This window comes from Vombatus ursinus, unplaced genomic scaffold (genome assembly GCF_900497805.2).
Source record: "Vombatus ursinus unplaced genomic scaffold, bare-nosed wombat genome assembly UNPS02014825.1, whole genome shotgun sequence".
Taxonomy (NCBI): Eukaryota; Metazoa; Chordata; class Mammalia; order Diprotodontia; family Vombatidae; genus Vombatus; species Vombatus ursinus.
Window position 1 is genome coordinate 9,228,212 of NW_020954603.1, and position 26,179 is coordinate 9,254,390.

General features: G+C 43.0%; 1 protein-coding gene across 4 annotated transcripts in view; it reads right to left on the minus strand.

Annotated features, from left to right (window-relative positions):
* Nucleotides 1–26,179, minus strand: part of RPAP2 (RNA polymerase II associated protein 2) — a 91,677-nt gene that overhangs the window by 30,050 nt on the left and 35,448 nt on the right. For all 4 annotated transcript variants that reach the window (XM_027838040.1, XM_027838042.1, XM_027838038.1 and 1 more), the window contains exon 11: nucleotides 25,616–25,684. In XM_027838040.1, coding sequence (XP_027693841.1) covers nucleotides 25,616–25,684 — 69 coding nt within the window. The remainder of the gene's footprint in view (nucleotides 1–25,615; nucleotides 25,685–26,179) is intronic.

Consider the following 26,179-nt stretch of genomic DNA (forward strand, 5'->3'; position numbering starts at 1 on the left):
AAGTGGTTTCTGAATCTGAGTTCCTTTCCCCTAACAAGTGGCCACTCAGCTTCCTCATCCTTCTCATTTCGGCAGGACCTCTACCAGTCAACCTTAAAAATGAGAAGCTACACTGATTTCCCACTCTATGAGAGGCAGCCTGGTGTAACAGTAGATGGAGAGCTGACCCGGAAGCCAGGAAGACCCGGTCTCAAGGGCCACCTCAGGCATGTGGCGTCCGGCTGATGCTACACCAGCCTTTGAACTTCTCAGTACTCTGGGCAGCTCCCCAAGATTAGAAGTTGCACAGAAGGTGCCACCGAGCATTGGGAGATGAAGCTTCCTATACCAATGAAATCCCAGGGTGCTTCTCTATTCCCACTCCTAAGAATCCTTACTCTCCTGTCTTTATCACACCCCCCCCCCCGAGGTTAACAGCATTAACTCCAAGGGGCCCATGGAAGTCAAACCCACCCAGCCTCAGTGCTTCAGTGACCATGCCTCCTCATGCCACTCTACCAGCTTCTGTCTCATTCACTTTAAGAACTGAGATCTTACGATTTCACTGGGTCACTTACACACCCTCTTTACATTCTGCCACTACAAATGCAATGCGTTAAATTTTCATTACAAGGGGACACAGGCCCAGGTAGCTAACAGTGTCCTGGCCATACAGCCCCTACCAGCTGTAAACATCCCCAGGAGGATGGTCACAAACTACTTTGCATTTAGAAAGCATGTTGTGACTATCATCATAGGGAGACTGACTTTTGAAGTCCAGTAGAGGCCTCAGCAGTCCCAGGCTAGCAAACACCAACAACATTTCTGCCCACAACATTGCGGCAGTAAGTTCAATTCATGTTGTCAAGAAGCACCAGGATTTAGGGGAGTGAATGTGAATTCACATTTAGTAAGTGAAACCATAGCTGCTCTAAGAAAAAGTCATCACCCCACCTACCAACCACAAGGATGGAAGCTGCTCCAAACTACTTTAAAAGCCACCAGAAAAGGCAGGGGACCACCACTGGTTTTTACTGAACAACAAAGTCAACCATAACTTAATTAGGTGTCAGCTCAAAGACCAGTTAAGAGTCACATAGAGCCCAGATGAGGGTTATGGTTACTTACTCTCTCTCTGTCTCTCTCTCTCTCACACACACACACACACACATGCTAACACTACATATCATTGATGGCAGTGGAGGGGGCAGGGAGGAATCAGGGAAGGCTTCATGAAAGAGGCAGCATGAGGGTTTGGGCACTGAAGGACATTTTCAGAAGGTAGAGGAAGCAGGAAGGACATTTCAGACAGAGATTACGATTTCATTATATTAAGCTTGGCGACTAAAGGAAAAGGTTCATTAGCTCCCAAGGGCATTTCTTCAGAGAATGAAATCCACTATGAAAATGATTTTTGTGTACACCACTGCTTACAGCCAGCTCCTGGTCAGCCAGTCCTTACTGACCTGAACCACAGGCCCAGTTTTCTTCTCAGGATGACAAATACCAGCTTTGCTTTTAGAAAAGGGGAGCTCTCCTCTTTTTGTTGTGGTAAAGAATTGGAAATTGAGAGGATGCCCATCAATTGGGGAATGGCTGAACAAGTTGTGGTATATGAATGTAATGGAATACTACTGTGCTATAAGAAATGATGAGCAGGCAGACTTCAGAAAAACCTGGAAAGACTTGTACAGACTGATGCTGAGTGAAGTGAGCAGAACCAAGAGAATGCTGTACACAGTGACAGCCATGTTGTGCGATGACTAATATTGTCAGTCTTAACCCTTCCCAGCAATACAAGGGTCTAAGACATCTCCTAGTGATGGCAAATGCTATCCACATCCAAAGAAAGAACTATGGAATTTGAATGCAGATCAAAGCATACTATTTGCTATTTCTTTTCCTCTTCTGTTGAGTTTTGTTTCCTCTTTCAGGTGGTTCCTCCTATTGGTTCTAATTTTTACTTACAACATCACTAATGTGAAAATATGTTTAATAGGAAAGTATATGTATAGCCTATATCAGACTGTGCACTGCCTTGGGGAGGGTGGTGGGGAGGAAAGGGGAGAAAAATTTTAAACTCAAAAGCATATGGAAGTGATTGTTGAAAAATCAAAATAAATTAACAAAAAAAAATTTTTTTAAAAAGAGGAAAAAAAAAAAAGAAATGAAGTTCAGCAAGTATACCAAATTGACCAGGACACAGAGTATATGAAGGAGAAATTAAAAATATAATAATAAGCTGGGCCAAAAAAAAAAAAAGAAGAAAAAAAAGAAAAGGGGAGCTCTCAGCCTAATTACCATTGTTACTTCTCCCCACCAGGGCCAAGGACGCTGGCTGGACTGGGCAGATGACTGCTGTTGAAGTGCTCTTACTTATACCTGCCTCACAGGCCTTGCAAGACCCAGGGCTTCTGGAGAACCAGAGCATCACACAGATGAATTTGACAGAGGAGGGGCTGAGCCACATGTGTGCTTCATTTTGTGGTTGGCCTGGTGCTCTACACCCCTGGGGCCAGACAAGGCTGAGCTACTGGTCTGCCTGAGACCGGAAACACTGGGGCTTAACCCGAGGTCCCTCAGTGCCGCCGTGGTATGGGGGAAGGGTGGACTATTTCTGCACAAAAACAGCCTGTCTGATCATCCGACCAGAGCCAGGACTGTGGCCAGGCTCAGGGGAAACAATAACAAAACAAAAAAAAAGACTTGCTATGTCTTGAAAAAAAAAAAAGCCTCCAAAAGATTAACCAAAACACACAGCAGCAGATCTCCAATCTATCCACTTTTTCCAAACTTCTAATTGAACCCAATGGGTCAAACTTTTTAAATTGAGAAAAAAAAATCATTTAGATTGGTTTTTCAAGTAGCATAAAACAACCCAGGGTCATAACCAAAGAGCCCTACTTCCCAAATTGTCCTCCAATACACAATTTTATTCAATGTGAACCAAAATAGGGTTTTAAAATCCCAATCCAAGTCTGCCACATGCCCATAAATATCCAATAAGTATTGGTAAACTGGCAATGGGGTTTCATTCTAAATAATAAGCAGGTCCATTCAGTAAAGTCCTATTCCAAAAGGCTGGGTGGCAGAGTGGGAAAGAGTCTTAGGCCTGGGGCCACAAAGTCCTGGAGACCCCAGTCTGGCTTTCTCACCTCCTGTCCAAGGGAGGGCCTTCACCTCCCTGAGGCTCAGTTCTTTCATCTGTAAATTGCGATACCTGTTGTTGTGAGGATCAAATGCAAAAATGTCTATAGAAGCACTCTGCAAATCTTCCACTGCTATATAAATATTGGTTAGCATTTAGGCAGAGCCTACTATGTGCCAGGCTCTGCCCTCAGAGAGCCCAGAAGGGGATAAGACACCCAGATACTAACAATACACATCACTTGGGGGGAGAGGGGGAGAGAAACTCAGGAAGGCTCCATGGAAGAGGCAGCATGAGAGTTGGGCTAATCACCCAGCCACCCCTCCCTCTCAAACTCCAGTTCCACATCACCATTTGGTATCCTGTAGGCATCTTGAATTCAGCACGTCCCAAACCAAACTCATTATCTTTCCCCCTAGACTTACTCCCTTCTTAACTTCCCTGCTTCTGTCAAGGGCCTCACCATCCTTCCAGACACCCATGTTTGTGGCCTTCAGGTCATACTAGAGCCTTCACCCTCCCTCACCCCAAGAGCCACTCGTGTTGATCCGGCTTCCGCAGTCTATCCCATTAGCCCTCCCCGCTCCATTCACATTCAGGCCCCCATTGCCTTCTGCTGGGACCACCGCAATAGCCTCCTTATCAGCTTCTCTGCCTCTAGTCTCTTCTTTTGCCAAACCAACTTACAAAAAGCTGCTAAACTGCAAATCCTAAAGCAGAAATTTGTTCATAACTCTTCTCCTGCTTCTGTGCTTCTGGAGGACATCCCCACACCCTCCTAATGCGCCCATTCTCAGGTGCCGTTGCACCCCCCCCACCCAAGCCTTCCCTGAGGTCCTTCAGGTGAAATCTCTGAGAGCACTTCATGTAAATCCTTCCTTTGTCCTGCCATGTTCTACCTTGCATTATATTTATTTCCATATTACTCTCATTCTTCCCTCATCCCGTCTCCCCCACCCCCAGTGTCTCTGTCTATGTCTCTGTCTCTCTCTCTCTCTCACACACACACACACACACACACACACACACTCTCACACACTCACACACACACACAGCTCTGCTTCATCTTTGTGCTCTTAAAGGTCATCTAGCCCAATTCCTCATTTAACAGATTAGAAAACTGAGGCCCAGAGAGGTTCAGTAACTTTCCCAAGGTCACAGAGAGAGTCTGCAGCAGAGCTAGAATTTGAACTCAAGTCTTGTGACTTTGAGGTCTGTGCTCCTCTGCCTGTACCACACTGCCTCCTACGGTCGGCTTAATCCATACTCATTGAACTGAACTGGGCCTTAAATTTACTTTGGTAAACTATTATGGTCGAGCTAATCAAATGAAAAGTGAAAGCCTGATCGCTGAAACCACTTAAAAGAACAAATACTCTTCCAGCCCTTGGTGGCCCTTTAGAAAAGCCCACTACCCAACAAAATAATTGTTGATTATTCTTATTCCGTTAAAAGCACTCCAAGTGAATACTTGTTCACCTTGTTCAAGTTACTGCCTCTTCTAGAAAATAAAAACAGCTTTTGAAAAGCAAAGCTTCTCTCATTAGCCTGGATTTCCACCCACTTAGCCCAAATGAGTAAGATTTTATCACAGGGTTGGCTGAGTTTTAATGGACTTCAGAGGCTTGAGAGTTGAAGGCTCTTTGGAACAGGCTGGCACGTGACAACTCCATCTTCTGAGAGATGTGGATCTGCAGGCCCAGAGACAGGAAGGATTCACTCAAGGCCACACAAGCAGAGACTGGCAAAGCCTACCAGCATCTGAATAGCAGCTGCCAGGCCCGACCCAGGGCTCTTCTCTGCTCTCTTGACCAACCCCTTGGTTTACTTTCATCTTGGTATGAATGAGCTTTGTGTATAAAAAAGGAACAAGAATCTTGCTCACATTCACTTGAGATCATTCTAGACCAACCCCCTCTTAGAAGATCAGGAAACTCAGGGCCCCAACGGCAGAACTGCCCTGATGTAGTGGAAAGAGCATTGGGTTCAAATCTAATTTCTGACAAATGTGACCTGTGTGACCTGGGGTGAATAACTTCCCTGACCTGGGTCTCCGTTTTTATGGGCAGCTTGTGAGCCTTGAGTCTGTGACTCTCCTAGCCTGCATCCTATAAAGGTGCTCCTTTTCACCTTCTGTTGTAAACCTGATTAACCAGGAATTAAGAGCCTCTAAACAGACCCCGGAGAGCAGAGTTCGAGAGTGTCCAGAACCTGGCCTATGCCTCTGTCCCCTCTTCTTTCAAGCACACAGAGCCACCCTTGGCCCTCGTCAGATTTTCTCAGAGCATTTTTCCTTCTTTGTTCCACAGTTCTGACCTCATGCAATGTGTGCCATAAGCCACCCTTAATTCTCTCATATGCGCCTCTCAGAGGCCATGAGCCCCTTAAGAGCAAAGACAACTGGGATCTTCCCACAGGCCTGACTGTGCCCACCGAAGGCCACAATGTGTTTACTGAATTGGATGGGCTGGCTCCTCACTAGGTCAGTAGCAGCAGCTTCATGGACGTTTACATTGGAATTCCCAGGGAGAATTCGGATTTTTAGAGATCCCTCTGACTTTGAAGGCGGTTATCTTGGACCCACATTGTTGCTAGTTCCCACTCTTCTCATATAAACAGAAAGCAAGATGGCACAAACAGAGAAGCCCGCAGATAATCCTGAACCTCACTTCTATCTCTGGTTTTCATCACCTTCCTCTCTGGTGCTCTGGAGATTTCAAAAGGCAGCAAAGCGCACTGATCTGAAATCTAACCAATTTTCTCTTCCACTGACTGCTGCTAATCAGAACTATCAAGATGAAGAAAGAAAAATCAGAAGACCTGGATAATTGAAAAAGTGTGAAATCTCTGTATTGCACAACCAAAGAGAAAGATTTATCCTAGGTGATTAACACAGTGAAAACAGAATTGAAAAACACACTTCAGAGATCCTGGAAGCACCTTGCACCTAGAAGACACTCAATAAATATTTGGTGAACTTAATCATACAGAGGTAATCTGGCTCATCTAAATAATTATCTGAATAGTGTGTCTTTATAACTTTGGTTCATGGAAACATCTAACAAACATTATTAAGAGAGAGGCTGCCTCTCTCTAAGACAGAGATCTGCCTAGAGTGAAGACTTTCCATTAGAAAACATTAATCCTTGATAAATGCTCCTAATTCAACCAGCACACACCAACATCTGGAGGATTTAAAGAGTTCTTCAGAATTTTATTTGGGATGTTATTAGATATTGACATCAGGTAAACATAATTACTATTACCTACACAATAATAAACTGTTCTGTAATCATTCCTTTCATCCTGTCAGATCATATTGAAACACAGGAAAAATATTTGGGAGTAAAATTTCTGAATTAAAGACATGTTTTTAATATCATCCCAAACATAAAAATATTTTTATCTTTAATATTTTATTTTCCCCCAATTATATGTAAACCAATTTTCAACATTTTTTAAAATTTTGAGTTCTAAATTCTCTCCCTCTCTCCCCTCTCCCATCCTTGAGATGGTAAGCAGCCTGATACTGGTTACACACCAGACATAATATTGAATGCTTTATGTGAATCAGTATTATATAATTTTATATTTGATTATATCTTCATATTTTCCACAAATTTTACTAAAATATTTAAACTGACAATCCTATTCTTTTCAAAGTCTTCATCAATTTTTAATTTATAGTTTTTAAATTCAATTTTATTTTCAGTTTAAAATTTTCTCCTTCCTATTCCCCCAACCATTCACAAAGCAAGGAAAAAAAAAATAAAACAAAACAACAAAACCATTACAAATATGTATTATCATGCAAAATAAATTCCCACACCAGCCAAGTCCAAAAGAAACCTAGGCTTCAACTGCACTGAATCCATGGGCTCTCTCAGGAGGAAGAGAGCATGCCTCATTGTGAGTCCTCTGGAACAGAGGTTGATTTGCAGAGGAAAGCATTAAAATGCCTTATCTTTTTATTCTTAACTTAACTCATTACTGCATTGTATAATGATTAGCCTTTTAGAGGTCAACAGAACCAACAGGCAGCCAGGAAGGGCAGTGAGCCAGCAGGTTGGCCTGAGAGTTAGGAAAAGGGACCTTCCTCATAAGGGAATTCCCTATACCACTTAAATCATGGGCCGAGAGCAAAAGAAAACAGAGTGAATACGGGCCTTATTTTTCTTTTGCCTGACTATCTGCTGCGCCCTTATGCCCTAAACAAAGGGAGATAGCAGAGGGGATGGAGAAGAATGTTGCACTTGGGGTCTTTTACCAGCTGGATGACCCAGGCAAGTCATTAAATGTCACTGAGACTCAGTTTCCTCATCTGATAAAGGGGAATAATAATATTTGCACTAACTACTTCATAGGGTTATTGTGAGGCTCAGGTAAGGTTGTGTGTGTGTGTGTGTGTGTGTACAGTTTAATGCTTTGTAAACCTAAAAATACTATACAAATTTCAGCTATAATAAGTAATTATTATTAAGAAACAATCAAAAACATTTACTGAATGATTTCTATGTATCAAGAACTGTGTTATGCATTGAAGATACTGAAGACAGTGAAGAAAAAGTCCCTGCCCTCAAAGAGCTTACATTCTAACAGAAACAAGTGGTCCCAACCATGGCTGTATTAAGAAAAGGATTTCAAGCTCACTTTCTCTATAGTTCTCACTAGGTCTGGAAAGAAGAGCTGGTCCAGGCATCTGAGAGGTGACGAGCTGAGATGATGTGCTCGATCCTGTACAGTGCCAGAGTTGGCGCTGGGTGTCTTTTTGCCTCACGCTAGGTGGGGAGGCCTGAGCTCATTGCAGCAATGGGTGCCCGAGGACCTTGCTCTGCATCTTGGCTTGGCCACCCATTCTCTACATGACCTTGGGCAAGTAATTTTACCTTTCCAGGCCTCAGGCTCATCTGTAAAATGGCTGCACCAAATAGCCTTCAAGAGCTCAGTCAGTTCTAACGCCTCTGCTCCTGCAAATGACATTCTACATAATCGTTTCACGGGGAGTCATTGGGAGAATCATGAAAACACTGGGGGACTGACGATGGCCCATTTAGCTACTTGGATGAATCACAGCGGCTGCTCAGGCTCGGAAATATCACAGAGCAGTTGTGTCAAACTCAAAAAGAAATGGGACTCCTAAAGTTGCCTTTGCTCTTAAGGGGCTTATGGCCTCTGAGAGGCACATATGAGAGAATTAAGGGTGGCTTATGGCACACACTGCATGAGGTCAGAACTGTGGAACAAAGAAGGCAAAATGCTCTGAGAAAATCTGACGAGGGACAAAGGTGGCTCTGCGTGCTTGAAAGAAGAGACGACAGAGGCATAGGCCAGGTTCTGGACACTCTCGAACTCTGCTCTCCGGGGTCTGTTTAGAGGCTCTGAATTCCTGGTTAATCAGGTTTACAACAGAAGGTGAAAAGGAGCACCTTTATAGGATGTAGGCTAGGAAGGTCATGGATGGATAAATCGATGATGGCCCTGAATCATCAAGAGGTTGGAGAAAGCTCCCTTTGACAACCATCAAAGAACCCAATCTACTGAAGAAAGATTCCTATTAAAAAGGGAAAGTTCTGAACTTAAAGGTGGCAATCTTAGTTATCCAGAAAATGTACTTATGGGAATACCCCACCGATGCTGGATAAATGATAGTGTTCTTAAAAATATATATATACACCAGAGGATAATAATGATGAGAGCTGATATTGGTATTTATAACCAAGACCTTCACAATAATCCCATGAAGAAGGTAATGTAAGTATCCTCATTTTACAGATGAGGAAACTGAGGCTCAGAGTAAGTGACTCATCCAAGGTTACACAACCAGCAAATGAGTCTCCTTACTCTAAATTCAGTGCTCTTTCTGTTCTCTCTCAGCTAAGAATAAAATACAACTGTAATTCTACTTTTTCATCTCAAGCAATACCATGTGATCCGTCCAAATACCTGGGACTGAGTCCTGCCTCAGATACCAAGGGGCTGTTTGACCATAAGCAAGTCATTTAATGTGTGATAGCCTCAGTTTCCTCATCTGTAACACTGAGAATACTTGCACCCCACCACCTCACATGGCACATAATTTTGAATATATCCTACATTCAAATGTGTAGTCTTGTAGCACAGTCTAATTTGTAAGAATAGGAAACCTGCCCTATGGCTATCATTCACCACCTGACTGACTCTACCATAATACACGTTCCATCCCCTTCTCTTCACCCGGACCATATCCTGGCATTTGTGGACTGTTTCTTGAACTCTGCAGCACTGAAAATGACCATGGCAGAGGCACACTGCCCTCTGAGGAGAGGCTGGCAGGGTTAGCAGGGGCTGGCCAGCTCCGGGGGCACACCTGCTGGGCCTTGGGCAGATTAGGGCTCACCTTTGCTGACAATCAGCTGTCAGCCACCAGAGATAAGAAACTTGGACGGATTATAGTCCTTAGTTCAAAGAAAGTGTATCAATGGGGCCTTATTACCCCAAGTCTTTTATCACAAAAGAGACAAAAATCAGGAAGTGAAAAGAGAATAAACACTGTTAGAGAACAAACTTTTTTCAGTTCCTTAAATGTGATTTTGCCAATAGAAGACGAATTCGAGGTAGGATGTCAGTCCTAGAGCTGGAAGCTACCTTGCACAGGATTAAAAACGTACACCCAAAATAACACTGAAGAATCACAAACAATAAATTGGTAGACAAAACGATCCATGCAGCAATAAGGATTTTTATAAACAAAGCAGGCTCACCACCGCCTGCTGCCTCTCACAACAATTTTGCTCCTTCTTGCCAACATCTTGGGGTGCTACTAGCAATCACTTATTTCATCATTTAAAAAAAAAATCTTTGTATTTCATCTTGGATGACTCGGTACAGAAGCCAAGGCGACAGGGGGGAGGCTGCAGCAGGGAGAGAGCAAAGTTGGGGCTGCTCCTTGATGGGGCCAACCCCGGGTCTCCTGCAGTTTTCCCACCCCAATACTGGCTGCCCATTCCCATTACCCAACCCCACTTCTCTGCTAACATTTCTACATTCACCTCCTCCTTGGCAAGGCTAGAAGAGTAACACCTCTGGCAAGGATGGGCCCAAAATACTGTCGACAACTGGATCTTAACTCTCTTTAAATGTGCTGGTCTTTCTTGGTTTCCAGCCCTGTTGACAGCAATGATTCTAAAACAACTTGCACATGCCCTTATCTTTTGGATTCAGCAGTGACTTTTTTTTTTTTTTGCAATCGGGGTTAAGTGACTTGCCCAAGGTCACACAGCTAGTAAGTGTCAAGTGTTTGGTCTGAAGCCAGATTTGAACTCAGGTCCTCCTGACTTCAGGACCAGTGCTCTATCCACAGTGCCACCTAGCTGCCCCCAGCAGTGACTTTCTGCATCAGCAATCTTCTTTCAGCAAAGTTAATCACCAAACCAAAGCTAAGGCGGTATTTTCCCAAATTGTTTCTCACCCTAAATAAAAACACAGTATCGTAGGTCTGTGACCTTGACTAAAGTTACTTAAACTTGCTCTGCCTCAGTTTCCTCATCTGTCCAGGTTTCTTTGATGATCCTTTATACTGAGCTCCAAAGTACCCTGGAGCTCCTCTGGTCTAACCTCTTTGCTTTGTGGAAGAAGAAAAGGAGGCCCAAGAGGTGAAGGGTCTTACTGAGGGCTACCATCAGCAGAGGTGGGGAACCTATTTTCTCTGACTCCAAAGCCAGCACCCTTCCTATGATACCCTGTACTAAAAATGTTCTCTGCTGTAATGTCCCCTTGGGGTTTGTGCACTGGGACTTCTATGGAGACAGCACCAAGTACAGAAAGAGCTCTAGACTACCAGTCCATGCTTCACACTCACCAACGCCAAAGTAACTCCTTAGGCGCAGCTCCGACCATGGCTTCCCTATTGAACCCCAGCGGCTTCCTCTTGCTTCTTGGCCCCAATATCTGCTCAGCTTTGAAAGCCCTTCACAACCCGGCCCCAACCCAGCCCCAACCTAGCTTTCAGATCTCACTGGACATTATCCCCCTTCCCTCCCTCTGTGGTCCAGCTCCCCTGAGTGCCTCTCTAGGCTCCTCTTCTGTTGCAGTCTGTCTCCCATCTCTGTACATTTATACTGACTGTCCCACACGTCCCTCTTTATCACTGCCTCACAGAATCCCTCTCTTTTTTTGAAAATGCAACTCAAGCATCATCTTTGGCCTGAAGTCTTTCCTGATCCACCCGCTCCCCAACTGCTATGACCCTTCCTCCCAAACCATCTTGTGCTTAACTAAGATATTTTAAATATAAACATATGCCTTGTACATATGTATTTGTCTTTATTTACTTTATATCTGTGATGTATTAACTTATTTATATGTACTTGTCTTCCCTATAGAAAGGAGGGATTGTTTGATTTTTTTGTACTTTTATTCCCAGAACCTGGCACACAGTAGACATAATGTTTGTTGCTTATTAAGTGATATAAATGACTATTTAAAAACAGACTCCAAATCACTAATAAGAGAAATACAAATTAAAGTCATTCCAAGGTTTCATCTTATACTCTATAAACAGTAAACATGGCAAAAAGGGGGAAGTCAACATTAGAAGGGATTTGGGGAGGCAGACGCTAATAAACTGCTTGTGGAACTGTGAACTGGTCCAGCTGCTCTGGATATCAATTTGGAATTACGCAAGTGACTAAACTGTCCATATTCTCTGATCTAACAACTGCATTCCTGGGCAGATTCCCCAAGGAGAACAAAGAAAAAAACAAAAGTCCATTACATACCAAAACATTCCTAACAGTATTCTCAGTAACAGCAAAATACTGGAGGGAAAAGGGGGTGACCATCACTCGGCAGACTTGAGAACCCTGGACATGAGCCTTATCCTTCTTGATCTCTCTGCAGCATTTGGCACTGGTGACCATCCTCTCTTCCTAGACACTCTTTCCTCTGGGTTGTCATTACACTTCTCTCCTCCTACCGTTCTTCCTACCTGTCCCACTGCATCTTCTCAGTCTCATTGAGCAGATCATGGTTATATCCTTCCCCTCAAATGTGGGGGACCCTCTTCTATACAACTTTATGTTCTTTCACTTGGTGATTTCGTTAACTCGGACATGCTTAATCATCATCTAAGCAGATGACTCCCAGATCGACCGATAGATCTATCTATCAATGTATCTACCCATCCCTAGTCACTCCCCTCAGCTCTAGTCCTCCCTGTCTTTTTTTTTAAACAAATGGGGAAACTGAGGTCCCTTAAGGAAATCATGAGTCAATGTCAGTACTAGAATCTAGATATTCTAGTTCCAGTTCCTATTCCTATTCTAAAAACAAAAATAATTTTATTCATTTTAAAAATTCATTAAATTTTTTTTGAGTTCCAAATTCTCTCTCTCTCTCTCCCCCCCGCCCCACCCATTGAGGAGGTAAGAAATGTGATATCAATTATGCATGTGAAATCATGCAAAATATATTTCCATGTTAGCCATGTTGCCAAAAAAAAAAAGGCAAGAAAAATAAAGTGAAAAAAATTATGTTTCAATCTGTATTCAGACTCCATCAGTTCTCTCTCTGGAGGTGAACAGAACTTTTCATCATAAATCTTTCAGAATTGTTTTGGATTACGGTATTGATAGGAATAGCTAAGTCATTTATAGTTGATCATCATACAATATTGGTGTTACTGTGTACAATTGTCTCCTGGTTCCGCTCACTTCACTTTGCATCAATTCATATAAGTCTTTCCAGGTTTTCCTGAAACCATCCTGCCTGTCATTTCTTACAAAACAATAGTACTACATCATGATCATATACCACAACTTGTTCAGCCATTCCCCAATTGATGGACATCTCCTCAATTTCCAATTCTTTGACACCACAAAAAGAGCTGCTCTAAATATTTTTGTACATACAGGTCCATTTCCTTTTTCTTTGATCTCTTTGAGATACAGACCTAGTAGTGATATTGCTGGGTCAAAGGATATGCACAGTTTGATTGCCCTTTGGGTATAGTTCCAAATTTTTCTCCAGAATGGTTGGACCAGTTCACAACTCTACCAGCAGTGCACTAGTGTCTCAATTTTTCCATATCTCCTCCAACATTTATTATTTTCCTTTTCTGTCATGTTAGCTGATTTGATAATTGTGAGATGGACCCTCAGAATTGTTTTAATTTGCATTTCTCTAACAGTAGTGGTTTAAAGCATTTTTCCATATGACCATAGAAAGCTTTCATTTCTTCTTCTGAAAACTGTCTGTTCACATCCTTTGAGCATTCATCAACTGGGGAATGACTCATATTTTTATAAATTTAACTGAGTTCTCTATATATTTGAGAAATGAGGCCTTTATCAGAGAAATTTGCCATAAATGTTTCTCCTAGTTTCCTGCTTTCCTTCTAATCTTGGCTGTATTCATTTTGTTTGAGCAAAATCTTTTTAATTTAATGTAATCAAAATTAACCATTTTAATTCCTGTGATCCTCTCGATCTCTCATTTGGTCATAAATTCTTCCCTAATCCATAGATCTGACCAGTAATTTGCTTACATCACTCTTTTTGTCTAAATCATGTACCCATTTTGACCTGATCATGGTATACAGTGTGAGATGTTGGTCTTTGCCTAGTTTCTGCCAAACTGCTTTCTAGTTTTCCCAGCAGTTTTTGTAAAATAGTGAGTTCTTGTCCCAAAAGCTCAGATCTTTGGGTTTATCAACACTAGATTACTATGGTCATCTTCTAATGCTCTTCTGAAGCGTTCATAGTCTAATCTTCTGCCAGGAGAGTATCTGGTCACATCTGTGCATGTGTGTTCACATGCATTTACGTATCTCCTTAGTTTATTAGTCAGTGCTTACAGATCAAAGTGAGGTGGTTTGAGGGAGAGATCACTGCACAAGCCACAGAGATCATCATGAGGGGAGAATTTCCCTCCTCAAGCTGCTAGTCTAAGTGGCAGTCTGGAATCCTGAATGAAAATGAACAGAGATGGCAGATGTCAGGTTCTAGTGGGCATTTCTGTCACTCTACTCGCAAGAGGAAAGTTAAAAACAGTGGATGGAAAGACTACCTGGTAATGCAGTTGGCTCTTCTGGGCTGCCCCTGTGGCTGCTCTACCACACGGTTTTAAAAGACAATTTGCTGAGTCCATTTCAAAACCATTACCTAGAAAACTTAACTAAGATAAAAGAAAAACTCTGATTGAGATGCTATTAGCCAAATCCACCAACATGTTTTTCTTAGGACAGATGGTTTATGCTCTGACAGTGTTTGCATTTAATGCATTAAAGATTACCTATTAATAAGGAAGCAGGGATGCTTTCCACTGATATTTCTAATTATAAAAGAAACAAGTTCTTTGTAACTCATTTGATGATGACAAACTGCAAAGAGGTTTATTTAAAGGGTGGGTCTGATGTGACTTTAAAATTTTATATCTAAATCCTGTTTGTGAAAGGCCCTTAGATAGAGCTGACAGAGCAACATGCTTTATTTCCATAATTGCCACTATGAAGCAACATTTCTCAGATTCATGGTGCCCAGTCTTTTTCCTCTGTGACCCTTACTCAAACACAGTAAGGCTTCGACAGTCAATCAATCAACAAGCATTTACTAAGTGCCTAGGATGTGCCTGGGAATGGCCAGGTGCTGGGGATACAAACCCCAAAGGAAGACAGTCCCTACTCTTAAGGAACTACTTTCTATGAGAGTAACACAACATAATAAAGAAGGACTAATTAATATGTGTAGTATCCATTTCTAAAAATTGATGAAATTCATGCATCACAAAGCCGTCACAATATAAAAATGGACACTTGACTTTTAGGCCTGTGGAAACAAGGCTGCTCATTCCACCCGCCCTCCTCTCCCCACAGTTTGGGGGTGGGGGGATGGTGACAGCAGCATCTCAGCTAAGCGGACATATCTCTGGGCTGCTACTGGGGGGGGCAGGAGGTGCTGACACAGCCACTGGGCCAAGACTTGGAGTGGGCCTCCCCACTCCTCTGCCAGGGAGAGATGGATGGCTGGAGATTCCACTCTCTCTAAGAGTCCTTCACAATCTTCATGGAGACCCTCAGTGATCCTTATCTAGGTGACTCTCCAAGGATGGGAGCTAACGTCTTAGACAGACTGACATGAAACCTTTAGACATTTAGGACACAAAACACTAGGTGTGAAATAGATATAGCTAACTAGCTACATATAGATACAAATATCTAGGATCCATAAATACACTATTTCACATCTAGTAGTTTCACACCCTGAATATAGAAAAATATACACAACATATGTATATTTATTATATGTTGTATGAATATAAGTAAAAATATATGCACATATTTATACACATAAGTTCACAGAAACATATATGCACAAAAATGCAACACACACTAAATGCTTACTGGCATTATGGGAAAAATTTCAGTTTTTATGTAGGGCTGATTGACAAGACATTTGGAATTTAAGATGAGGAAGCTGTAATTGGGTCACACATAAATTGAGAGCGAGAAGGGACATTTGAGGCTGTCTAATTTTAGGCCCCCTTATTTCACAGATAAAGAAACTGAACCAGAGGGGTGCCCAAGATTTGTTCACACAGGTAGCAAAGTGGCTGAGCAAGGGATTGAACCCTGCTACTCTGATCCTAGGTGTAGCACCATGACGAATGGAAAGGATTTGGTTTTCTCCCACATCTCATACAATTCCCAACAAGAATCCTTTCCCTTTTCCGACCCATTCTTTACATAGGTCCTGCGACTATCTTCCAAAAGAGAATGTCTGAAAATATCACTCCTATGGCCTCGAAGACAAATAAAAAATGCATTTCCAGGCCTTGGCAACTTGAGGCCAGCCCGCCTCTCGGGGTGACTGCACTTGCCGCCTACAGAAGCCCTCATTCCAGCCAAACCCGCTTTTGTGGCTGCCTGTGTCCGCAGCACACACTCCCACCTCCCAGATGCCTGATTTCCTTAAGGATCTGCTCTGGTGCTTCCTCCAGGAAGTCTTCCCCACTTGTTGGCATTCTCTCAGTCCTTAACTTGGCTTCTATTTATGTATCCACTTACTTCTTTGTTTCCCTGGGCAGACTGTAAGGTCAGGGGCTGTTTTTGTTTCTGTTTTTGTACTCTCAGCGCCTCGCAGCTAGTGGGTCTTAATGAATGCATGTTCAATTCCAAGATAGAGAGGAGAGTAGACCAGAAACACCGGCTGTCACTTGGCTAACGCCCTCTTGCAGTTTCAAAAAAGGACTTGGAAAATATTTAGTTAATTCTTCAGTGACCAATAGTATATGCTTGAAAAGCTCTTAACAAAGATGTCCCTGGTATAATGCCATGTGCTACATACACTATGAGTCGAGTTACTATGGGAAAAGTCAAGTTTCTTTTGGCTGACTATCGGAGTCTTTAGAAAGCATTCTTCTACATAGCTCTCTCCCGTGTGTATATGTTACTTCATTTGACAGAGAGCAAAAAAAAAAAAAAAAAAGCATCAAGTCTCCTGGGACCATTACCGAGATGACCCTGGTTGCTGCTGCTAGCTCCCTGGCAAGAAGGTGCTGGGAGGGCAAGGACAAAAACTCACCCCTGCCCCTTTCTTTGTTCTGTGGCATCAGCAGTAGCAACACTCTAGAAGAAAGGTCAAGCTGAGTATGTTGTAGTAGGGATTTTTGTTCAAGCTATGGGCTTCTGCAGTACCTTTTCAATTCTAACCAAGAATCTGAATTCTTTGATGACAGGACCATTGGGATGGGGTACTTTGGGTATTTAGGAAGATTACCACCTCACCGTCCTGGAGTGGACCAGTTTCGTGGCTTTGGTGGCCTCACGCGTATAGTGGGAGAGAGGTGGCTTGGACCAGATAATCTCTCAGGTTTTTTCCTAGCTTCAGTAGCTATGACTTGACAGTAACTAATCAATCAGTCAGCCAGCATTTATGAAGCACTAACTGTATGCCAAGCACTTTGCCAAGTGCTAGGGATACAAGGAAAGGCAAAAGAGAGTCCTTGCTCTTGAGGATCTCACATCTAGTCAGGAAGAGAAGACATCAATGGCTATGTGCAAACAAGGTTATGTGCAGGATAAATTGGGAGTGATCTCAAGAGAGAAAGTGTTAAAATTAAGGAAGACTGGGAAAGGCTTCTTGCAAAAGGTAGGATTTTAGCCAGGGAAGCCAGAAGGTAGAGATGAGGATGGAGACAAACCCAGACACAGGAATTAGCTGGGGAAAATGCAGAGTTGGCATACTGGAGTTACAAGGAGGCAGATGTCCCTGGAGCACAGAGTATGCACAGAGGAGGAAGGTGTAAAAAGACTGGAAAGGTAAGAAGGGGCCAGGTTATGAAGGCCTTTTAACACAGAGAATGTCATGCTCCTAGAGGTATCAGGGAGCCACCGGAATTGAATGAACAGGCCAGGGATGATATGGTCACACCTCTATTTTAGGAAGACCAACATGACAGCTGAGTAGAGGATGGAGTGGGGAGAGACTTGAGGCAGACAGACCAACTGTCAGATTATTACAATGGTCCAGGGCCTGCACCAGGGAGTGATGTCAGAGGAGGGAAAGGGGCCGACAAGAAAGCTCGTATGAAGGTGAAATGACACAATCCCTGTGGAACGTCCTTCCTTGTTCCTTCTGCCTCTCTATATCCTACCTTTCTTTTAGGTCCCAGTTCTCTTTCAACCTCCTTCATGAAGCCTTAAATTCACAACATGTGTCTCTTTTCTGAATATATTATGAATATGTAGTGATAACACAATAACTCAGCACTACTACTACTACTACTACTACTACTACTACTACTACCACCACTACTACTCTTATGCTTATGAGTTTATTTTCTGTTTTTAAAATATCTTGTTTTGCAGGGAATAAAAGGTTAAAAATAAATGACTTTTTCTAGGGCAAAAAAGAATGTTTTAAAAAACATCGAGCCATTGTTTTTCCCCCTCAGTAAATAGGTACCCTACCCGGTAGCAAATGCCTAACATCAAACACACCCAGAGCTCACCTGGTGTGAAAGCTTCACACCAGAAATGTTTAAATTCTGTTTCAGAACATCTTCTGAATCACCATGTGACAGTCACATCAGAGACTCCCATTTGCTTTCCCTCTTAAACTGTAAAAATAACGGAGCACATCTCTCACTGTGGCCTTCCGTGGCCCAAAGTCTTTTCCCCTCACATTTTGAACCAATCTAAAGGAACCAAAATTCATTTGTGTATATTATCAACAGAATAATGGGATACACAGAATTCTGTGCCAAACAAAACTGAAGATTTGCACAAGCAAAATCCCATCTCTGCATACTTGTGACTCTACAGTGATGAGTAATTCAAAATTTAGTGCACCACTTGGCATAAAGTCAAGTTCTTTCTTCCCATGAACCCATGTGGAAGAAATTCCAATAGTGCCAGAAGCTGATCTGAAGGCTCAAGTATCAGAGTAAGGCCAAAAATGAATCAGGACAGACAGACTCAAGTTTGGGAATCCCCTGCTCCTATAATGAACACAGAAACAAACAGAATGGGATCCCCGCCCTGTGACCAGATGACAGCTATGAACCCCTGACTCTGAAGTCGTATCCTTCTGTTACCACATGCAGAGTTTAAAAACCACGCCCACTGTCAAATGATCTGAACATGAGTATCTACAGACACACTGAAAGAGGTGTAAACATGGCAACACCTCAAGAGAAAGGTGCCAGAAAACTACTTCTGCGTGCACATTTCTGAGGATTCAGCTCTTCCTCTTTCACAGTAGGGTGGGTCACTATTTCACAGAGTGAGCGACAGGCGAGGCTATAAACACAGGCTGCTGCTGAGGGAACACGCCTTAGTCAGGCCCTTTTCCTTTCATGCCTGCTGACTCTAGAGGGGTAATTCTCCAGAGTGTCTCTCGGTAGCCGTTTACCTAAAGCGGCTGCACGTGTCCACTGATGGCTTGCATTTGGTGATCACGGTCATGTCAAATTTGTTTAATTACTGCTTCCCAAGGCTTACACGCTACTCCCCAAACAGTGAAGGCAGCTCGAAAGCTTTTAGAGGGAACACGTCATTGCACAGGCCTTGCCCATGAAGTGGACCACAGTTCACTGGAACCAGCCAGTTCAGATAAACAAAATGGAAACAGACATTTCTAGCCAACTATCTTGAAAGCTTTCCATTAGAGTCCATCGGGGTATTAGCTGGGAACAGCAAGTGTCCATGTTGGAGTGGCCATGTCTCTTCTTCCCTTTTAGTTTTTCCTAGTAATGATGAATAGGTCTTTTTCTGCTTCATTTGATAGCTAGAATCCCCATGAAAAATAATATCCGAGTTTCTCTCTGACTCCCCACTGAGCTCACCTGACCCTTCCTAGGATGTACAACTAATGGTAACCTACCAGAATTCAAGGGAGTGGTCTATTGGCCAAGGTTCTCCAAATGAATTTGGGGAGAATGAATACATTTAAAATAGAAACCCTTCTTGCCTTCTAGCTCCACTAGTAATTTGTGCTTATGAGACTCGGCCAATTCCACATATATGCAGCACTTGAGAGTAATTTGACAGCACGTGTCATTGTGCTTACCGATATCTTCCCACAAAACCTACCCCTGACTCTGAGCTTCAGTCCCTCTCCTTAGGGTCCCTCAGTGCTAGGCCAGCACCAGCTTTGCTCTCTAGGGTCCTTGGGTTGGAGATTCATAGCAGAGGATGAGGGAAAGAAGGTGGGCAGAGCTGATCAGAGCAAAAGGAAGGTGGGAGAAAAGAACATGGGACAAAGGTAGGGTGCTTCAGGAGTATAAAACAATTTGATGTCTTCTCTTGAGTGGCTGATGAACTAGAACTTAAGGTGGTAACAAAAGAGAAATTTTAAAATTTCTGAGGAATGTGATTGCTTTAAAGAACAATATCATTCAGTATGTATGTTCCTGTATGTGGAAAACCAGTCTCTTTATATTGAAAGATCCTCTGAAGGGGCCGATCCTGTTCTCCAAATGCTTCTTCTACCTCACAAACACTTATTTAAGCACTGCCAGTGTCTGGCACATCATAAGCTCTTACTAAATGCTTGTTAACTAGGTAAAAGGCACCATACCAGGTGCTCAGGAGACAGACACAAAAACAAGTCTCCTGCTACCTGGGAAACATTCTACTGTGAGGATGATAATTGGAGAAAGTAGCAAATTCACCTTTATGAAGCAACACAGAGCATGAAAACAGGAGAGAAAAACTTGCTTTTGTAGATCCAATGCTCTGTTTCCGACTCCCCCCGTCCCCCGCCCCGTGAAGCCATGCGCCATTAAGGGTGGGATCTCACACTGTAAACAGGCCTCGTATGAAGGGAAGCCACTGGTGTGGATGATACAAGGGCTCAACAAGGCCAAGACCTTTGGTTTCCACGCTACAGACCAACAACTTGCTCTCTCAAGGCTGCACACTTCCTACAGGGAGATTTACAACGAGAAAAAGAGAGCAAGCAAACAGGACCAGCTCCCGTGACTGCTCTGACACCCCATGTGACTGACGGAAGAACGCTTCAAAGTCACAGATTAATGGGCACCAAAGTCTCCAAAGTGGAGGTGACCCTGGCTCAGTGTGGAGGCTAAGGCTGGGGGAGGTGTCCTACTGTGCTGGAAAGGGGCTTCCAGGAGGGGCCGTGCACTGCACTGCATGCCTGCAGGCCGAGGACCAGCCTGGCTGACCTCAGAGGCTCATCGCTGCGTGGGGTGGTCACGCTCTCTATCAGGCAGCGAGCTGAGGAAGTGGATGGACTATTACACTTGGAAGCAGAAAGACCTGAATCCAAACCCTTAGTCAGATACTTACGAGGTGACTGACCTGGGGATGTCAATGGCCGCCTCAGTTTCCTCATCTGTAAAATGGGGTTGACAATAGCACCTACCTCCCAAGATGGTTGTGAGGATCAAGTGAGATCATCTTTGTAAAGTGATTTGCAAACCTTAAGATGCTACATAAATGCTGCCTATTAGTAAGCTGAAGAGTAGCCGCATTTAGGGGAGATGGAAGCAGTATTTCCACCAAAGAGATGATCCAAGATCCCTAAACAACTGAAGGAGGTGCCCTTAAGAGCACACTATCACAGAGCCCACAGGGGAGACCACTGCTCTAATGAGTGTCGGTAATCACGTCTATAAAAAAGCAGGTACTGGGCCCTTCTTCCAGAACACTGTTCCCTCCCCTACTATCACATTGTTTCTTTGGAAAACCAGTTTCAATCTGCAACATTTTGAAGGACAGAAGCTCTTCCCAGAATGCAACATCTGCTAATCAACATTTTTGATGATGTAAATACCTAGATCAAGAACCCCTGTACTCCACCTCCTGCCCTCAGACTTAGGGGCCCATGCCCTCTTTTATACCCTAACCCGTAAAATCTTCCACTTGTCCAGTTCCAGTAATTACCCCCACCCAACCTCTGACACCCACCAGCAGAGTCACATCCACCTGGAATTCAGCATATCTCTCCCATCCTACTGTCTCACTGCCTGTAGGAGACCTCGGCTCCCTGGCTCAGCCCTTTTGGACCACTCTGATTTCACTTGACTACATAGGTCATCCCTATGATGACCATCCCACGGTTGGCACCTTTAACGTCCCCCTAGAATCCTTTGTCCCTTGGATCTTCTTACAACCCAACCTATGAATCCTCTTCTCTGGCTAACCAACATCTGGCTTTTCTATTCCTGAGCACTGCTGGAGAAAAATCAGGAAATCATGTGGATTTTACCCATCACTCATTCAGGACATTCCTAAAGCCCAAGCCTCTGCTCCAGAGATTTCAGAGACCCTGTATCGCTTCTAGGGTCCAATACAGCCACAAGCACAGGTGGAAGAGAGAAGCCCACATGACACAGTCTTGAGGAGATGAAAATCAGAAGGGGGTGAAAGGACTGGAAGAGTGACAGCTTCTTTCAAAAAGCTGCATGAAGGAAAAGGGAAAAGATGGGAAAAGAGCTAGAGGGGGTAAAAGGGAATAAAGAGAAAGCCTGCTCAGGCTTGGGAAGATCTAAGCACACTTGTAAGCAGAGGGAAAGGGTTTTCACCCCTCCACTGAAACTGTTCTTTAGATTTCAATCCTCTCAAATCTACTCCACCTACATAAATGGCTGACACAGCCAAAACTCAAAACGACTGTCTTTTCTTAACTCTTTACAATCTGATTTCCCATTCTCAAAATTTGCTTGAATTGCTTTTTCAGAGAAAGCCCATAACTTGCTAAAAGCCAAATCTAATGGCTTCTTCCTCCTCCTTCTTTTACAGCTCTTGACGCAGCTGACTCTCCACCACTGGAGCAGACAGCACATTCCCCTACCTCTCCAGCCCTTCTTTCTTCGTCTCCTTCACTGGCACCTTGCCCTCTCTGCCACTCCTCCTCGTGGGCCTTCATCAAGCACCTGTCCTTGCCCCTCTCTGCTCCCCTCTCTACCCACCTTCCCTTTGACTGCCACCTCTACTCTCAACTCCAGACGAGCAGTCCCAGCTGCTGAGAGGACACTGCTACCTGGATGTTTCATCAGCACTACAAAGCCAACATAGCCCCACGCCTGAGACGTGAGCTTTCCCTTAAACTTGCTCTTCTTTCTGACTTCTCTCGTTTCGTCTGTCGCTCCACGACTCACTCTATCTTCCATCGCTACAATGGTACTCTTTACAGCCGCCCTGGCTCTCCCTTTCCTCTTATTCTTCATCTCCAATCAGTTGCCAAGTCTCGTGAATTACATCTCTTTGACCCCTTTCTCTCTACTCCAACACAACCACCTTCATCCAGGCCCTTTTTACCTCTTGCCTGGACTATGTAATAGTTTGCTAATTGATAACTTTGTCTCCAGTATCTCCCTCTCTCCTTTCCATCCTTGATGATATTCTTGAAGCACAGATCTGTGCCAGGTACTTCATAAGTGTTCACTGATTGATTCTTCCCTACCTCCCTTTTCTCTTATATCCAAGTAATTACCAAGTTATGTCAACCTCGCCTCTGCAGATATCTTATATGTACCTCCCAATTCCTTCCCAAGGCAACCTTAACAAACACCTTCAATACCTCGGGTCCCTATTGAAACAGTGCAACATATCTTTCTATCATTGCTCTTTTCCCCTCTAATCTGTCCTCCAAATAGCTTCCAGAATATTTCTTGTGAATATAATTAATCACACATATGTATATAAACATATCTGTATTTATGCATGGTGTAATATATATGTGTATGTAAAACACACCTGCATGTGTGTGTCTTTATGCATGCATGCATGCATGCACATATGTAAGACCTTGGCCAAAGACTTCACACAGAGAGCGAGCTGGGCCCAGCACTGAAGAGGAGGAAGAGACTGGGCTGGACTGCTTGGGAGTGAAGTTGCCCAGTACTTTTACTGACACAAAACCCATCCTCTAAACACTGATGTTCCTCCCAAGAATCAAAATGGTAGGTACAGCGACTAGGTTGTAACATGCTATTAATGAGGACTTACATGCTAGCAGGTGGCATGAGAGAGATCACCAACAGTTGGATTTAAACGGGTCAGTGACCTCCTCCATCTTCCATAGTGAAGATCACGACCAACTTGTGCCAGCCCATCCTGGGCACCTCTTGGTCTAAGTTATTCCACAAAGTCACCAGTGACGATTTGTGCAAATGCTATCTTGAGATGCTGAGAAGCTCCTACCTGCTCACTCAAGACCGAGATCAGCTGACCTTTGGGTCTACTGGTTCAACCAGGTCCAATTCTTCCTAACTGTACTATCATTTAACACACGTTCCTCAAAAAGTTGCTATTTCTGTGAGAAAATGGTTCTTGAAAGAAAGTTTTCCTACCCCTGCACTTAACCCTTAACCTAAGGGAGGAACATAGGACTTAGAAGACCTATTAAAGATTTCAATATGTCTTTTACCACCTGCATTTTCTCTATTAAAATCAGATGTAATGGTTTGAAAGAGGAATGGTGTACCAGCATCACACTGCTTATGAGACAACCAGGCTGTGCTTAAGAAAATATCCTTTCAATTACTAACTTTGAAAAAAGCAGGGTTCTGAAGTTACTTTGTGTTGGGGTCTCTGATTTGGCAGGAAAAAATGCTATTTCTTCTTTAATGCAATTAAATTAAGTACAGTTAAAATAGAGCCTACATAGGCATTCATCAGGAGGCATCAGAGAGGACAGGTGAGCAAAGACACTAATATTTTTTGTTAGTAACCAAAATATTTAATGAAATGTGAGGAACTCTGAAAAATTCATAAGATCTGTTTCACAAATTACCAAGTCAACTGGAAGCCTAAAGGGTAAAAATGACAAAAGATTTGTTCTTATGGTTGATAAAAAATTTATATCAAGGCTTTAAGTAAAGTTACTTTCTATGTTCTGATTTAATGAATCAGATGAGCACTAGGTGGGCAGGGTGACCCAGACGGAGCCAGCTCACTGAAGCCTGTGCTAATAATGCCCCTGGTACAGTCTTTCTTGGGACAGTGAAGCCAGAACAACATGTCAGAGTGAAGCAATATCAAAGGCAGAGCAAGCAGGGCCAGGCGGGCTGGTGTTGGCCCATGACACTCCCTGACTTGGGAACGGCTGCTAAGTACTTTTATATCCTACAGGCTTCAGTGACCCAACAAGCCCCAGAGCAGCCACAGCAGCAGTATGGTAATAAATGGTCCCTGAAATAAGATTTTTGCAATTTTGTAATTCAAGCTGAAAAACACACAAAGATTACTTGATGGTTTTATCCCTATTGAAAGGCTCAGCCTGAGAACCCACCAATGATTTCTTAAAAGGCGAATCCGTGTTAAATGTTTTATGTGGGCTTGTGTAGCAGGATTGTTTTTATTTCTTTTAAGAGCATTGAACTTTAAAACTTCATATTAACTGGGGAAAACAGGGTCTATAGGGAGTTTTTGGATGCCATTAATGATAAAATATGTGGAAGGGAGATGAAATCTTATCAGCTAGGGGAGCACGTGAGAGATACCTAAACAACGAGACTTTTGGGATGGCCACGAAAATGTTTTCATTCAACACCAAATGCAGAGTGATGGCTTTGCCTTTTAGTTTCCCAATTTCCAAAACTTTCCTATTTCAAAAGGGACTAACTGAAATCACCTTTGCTATAAATTCTATAGAATTAAGGTTTAAAAAAATGCAAAAATAAAGTGATTGGGAGATACATATTTGTGTGTGCATGCACACACATGTGTATGTATACACATACCCAAATATACATGTATGCATACGAGTGTATACACATACACACACATACACAAATTATAGATCACTTAAGAAAGTACTATTCTTCCCACCATACAGGAGTGTAAAGCAGGGTACAGAGAAAAGGAAGAACTTTTACAATTCAGTTTGGAAAGTTAACGGCATTTTCTTTTCAAACAAAATTCTTCAAAAGCTGCAAAGCTTTTGGACAACAATACTATGACACACGTGCGCGCGCACACACACACACACACACACACAAGCTAAAGAACATTACTTAGAATTTAAAAACTCAATGAGTACTTACAATGACAGTAATACAATAGCAATTAGGGTCCACTCCGCAGGCTTGTGAATGATATTTTTATTTGTTAACCTGAAAAAGAGTAAAAGACACGGAGGTTAAAATCAAAGAATTTTAGAAAGAGAAGGGAACACAGACACCATCTGGCCCAGCCCACCTCTATGCCTTCCCCCTGACCACCCCACCCGCACTGTTCCCTCAGCTTTGGGCAAAGGTTTCACCATCAGAGTCATCAGGCTACAAAGGTTCATTGTTAGAGTAATCTTAGTTTACTTTAAATGCCATCAGACCAGGATGAAGTGGAGCACAGAAAGAAGCCCTCCCTCATGCTGGACCCTCTGCATCTATTAATGCAAGGTTAGCTCTGAAGCCTTTTCAGCAGTCATGTCATGACACTATTATTACTCCATACTGGGCCTTGAAGGTAGGATTTGCCAAAATTCTGGATCATGAAAAAACCAACTCCCCCACTATTTCCAGATGAAACACTATTTATAGCAATATGAATAAAACAAAAGTTAGGTTTTATAAAGAAGGATGTGCTTGGTATTTGTTAAAGAAAAAGGT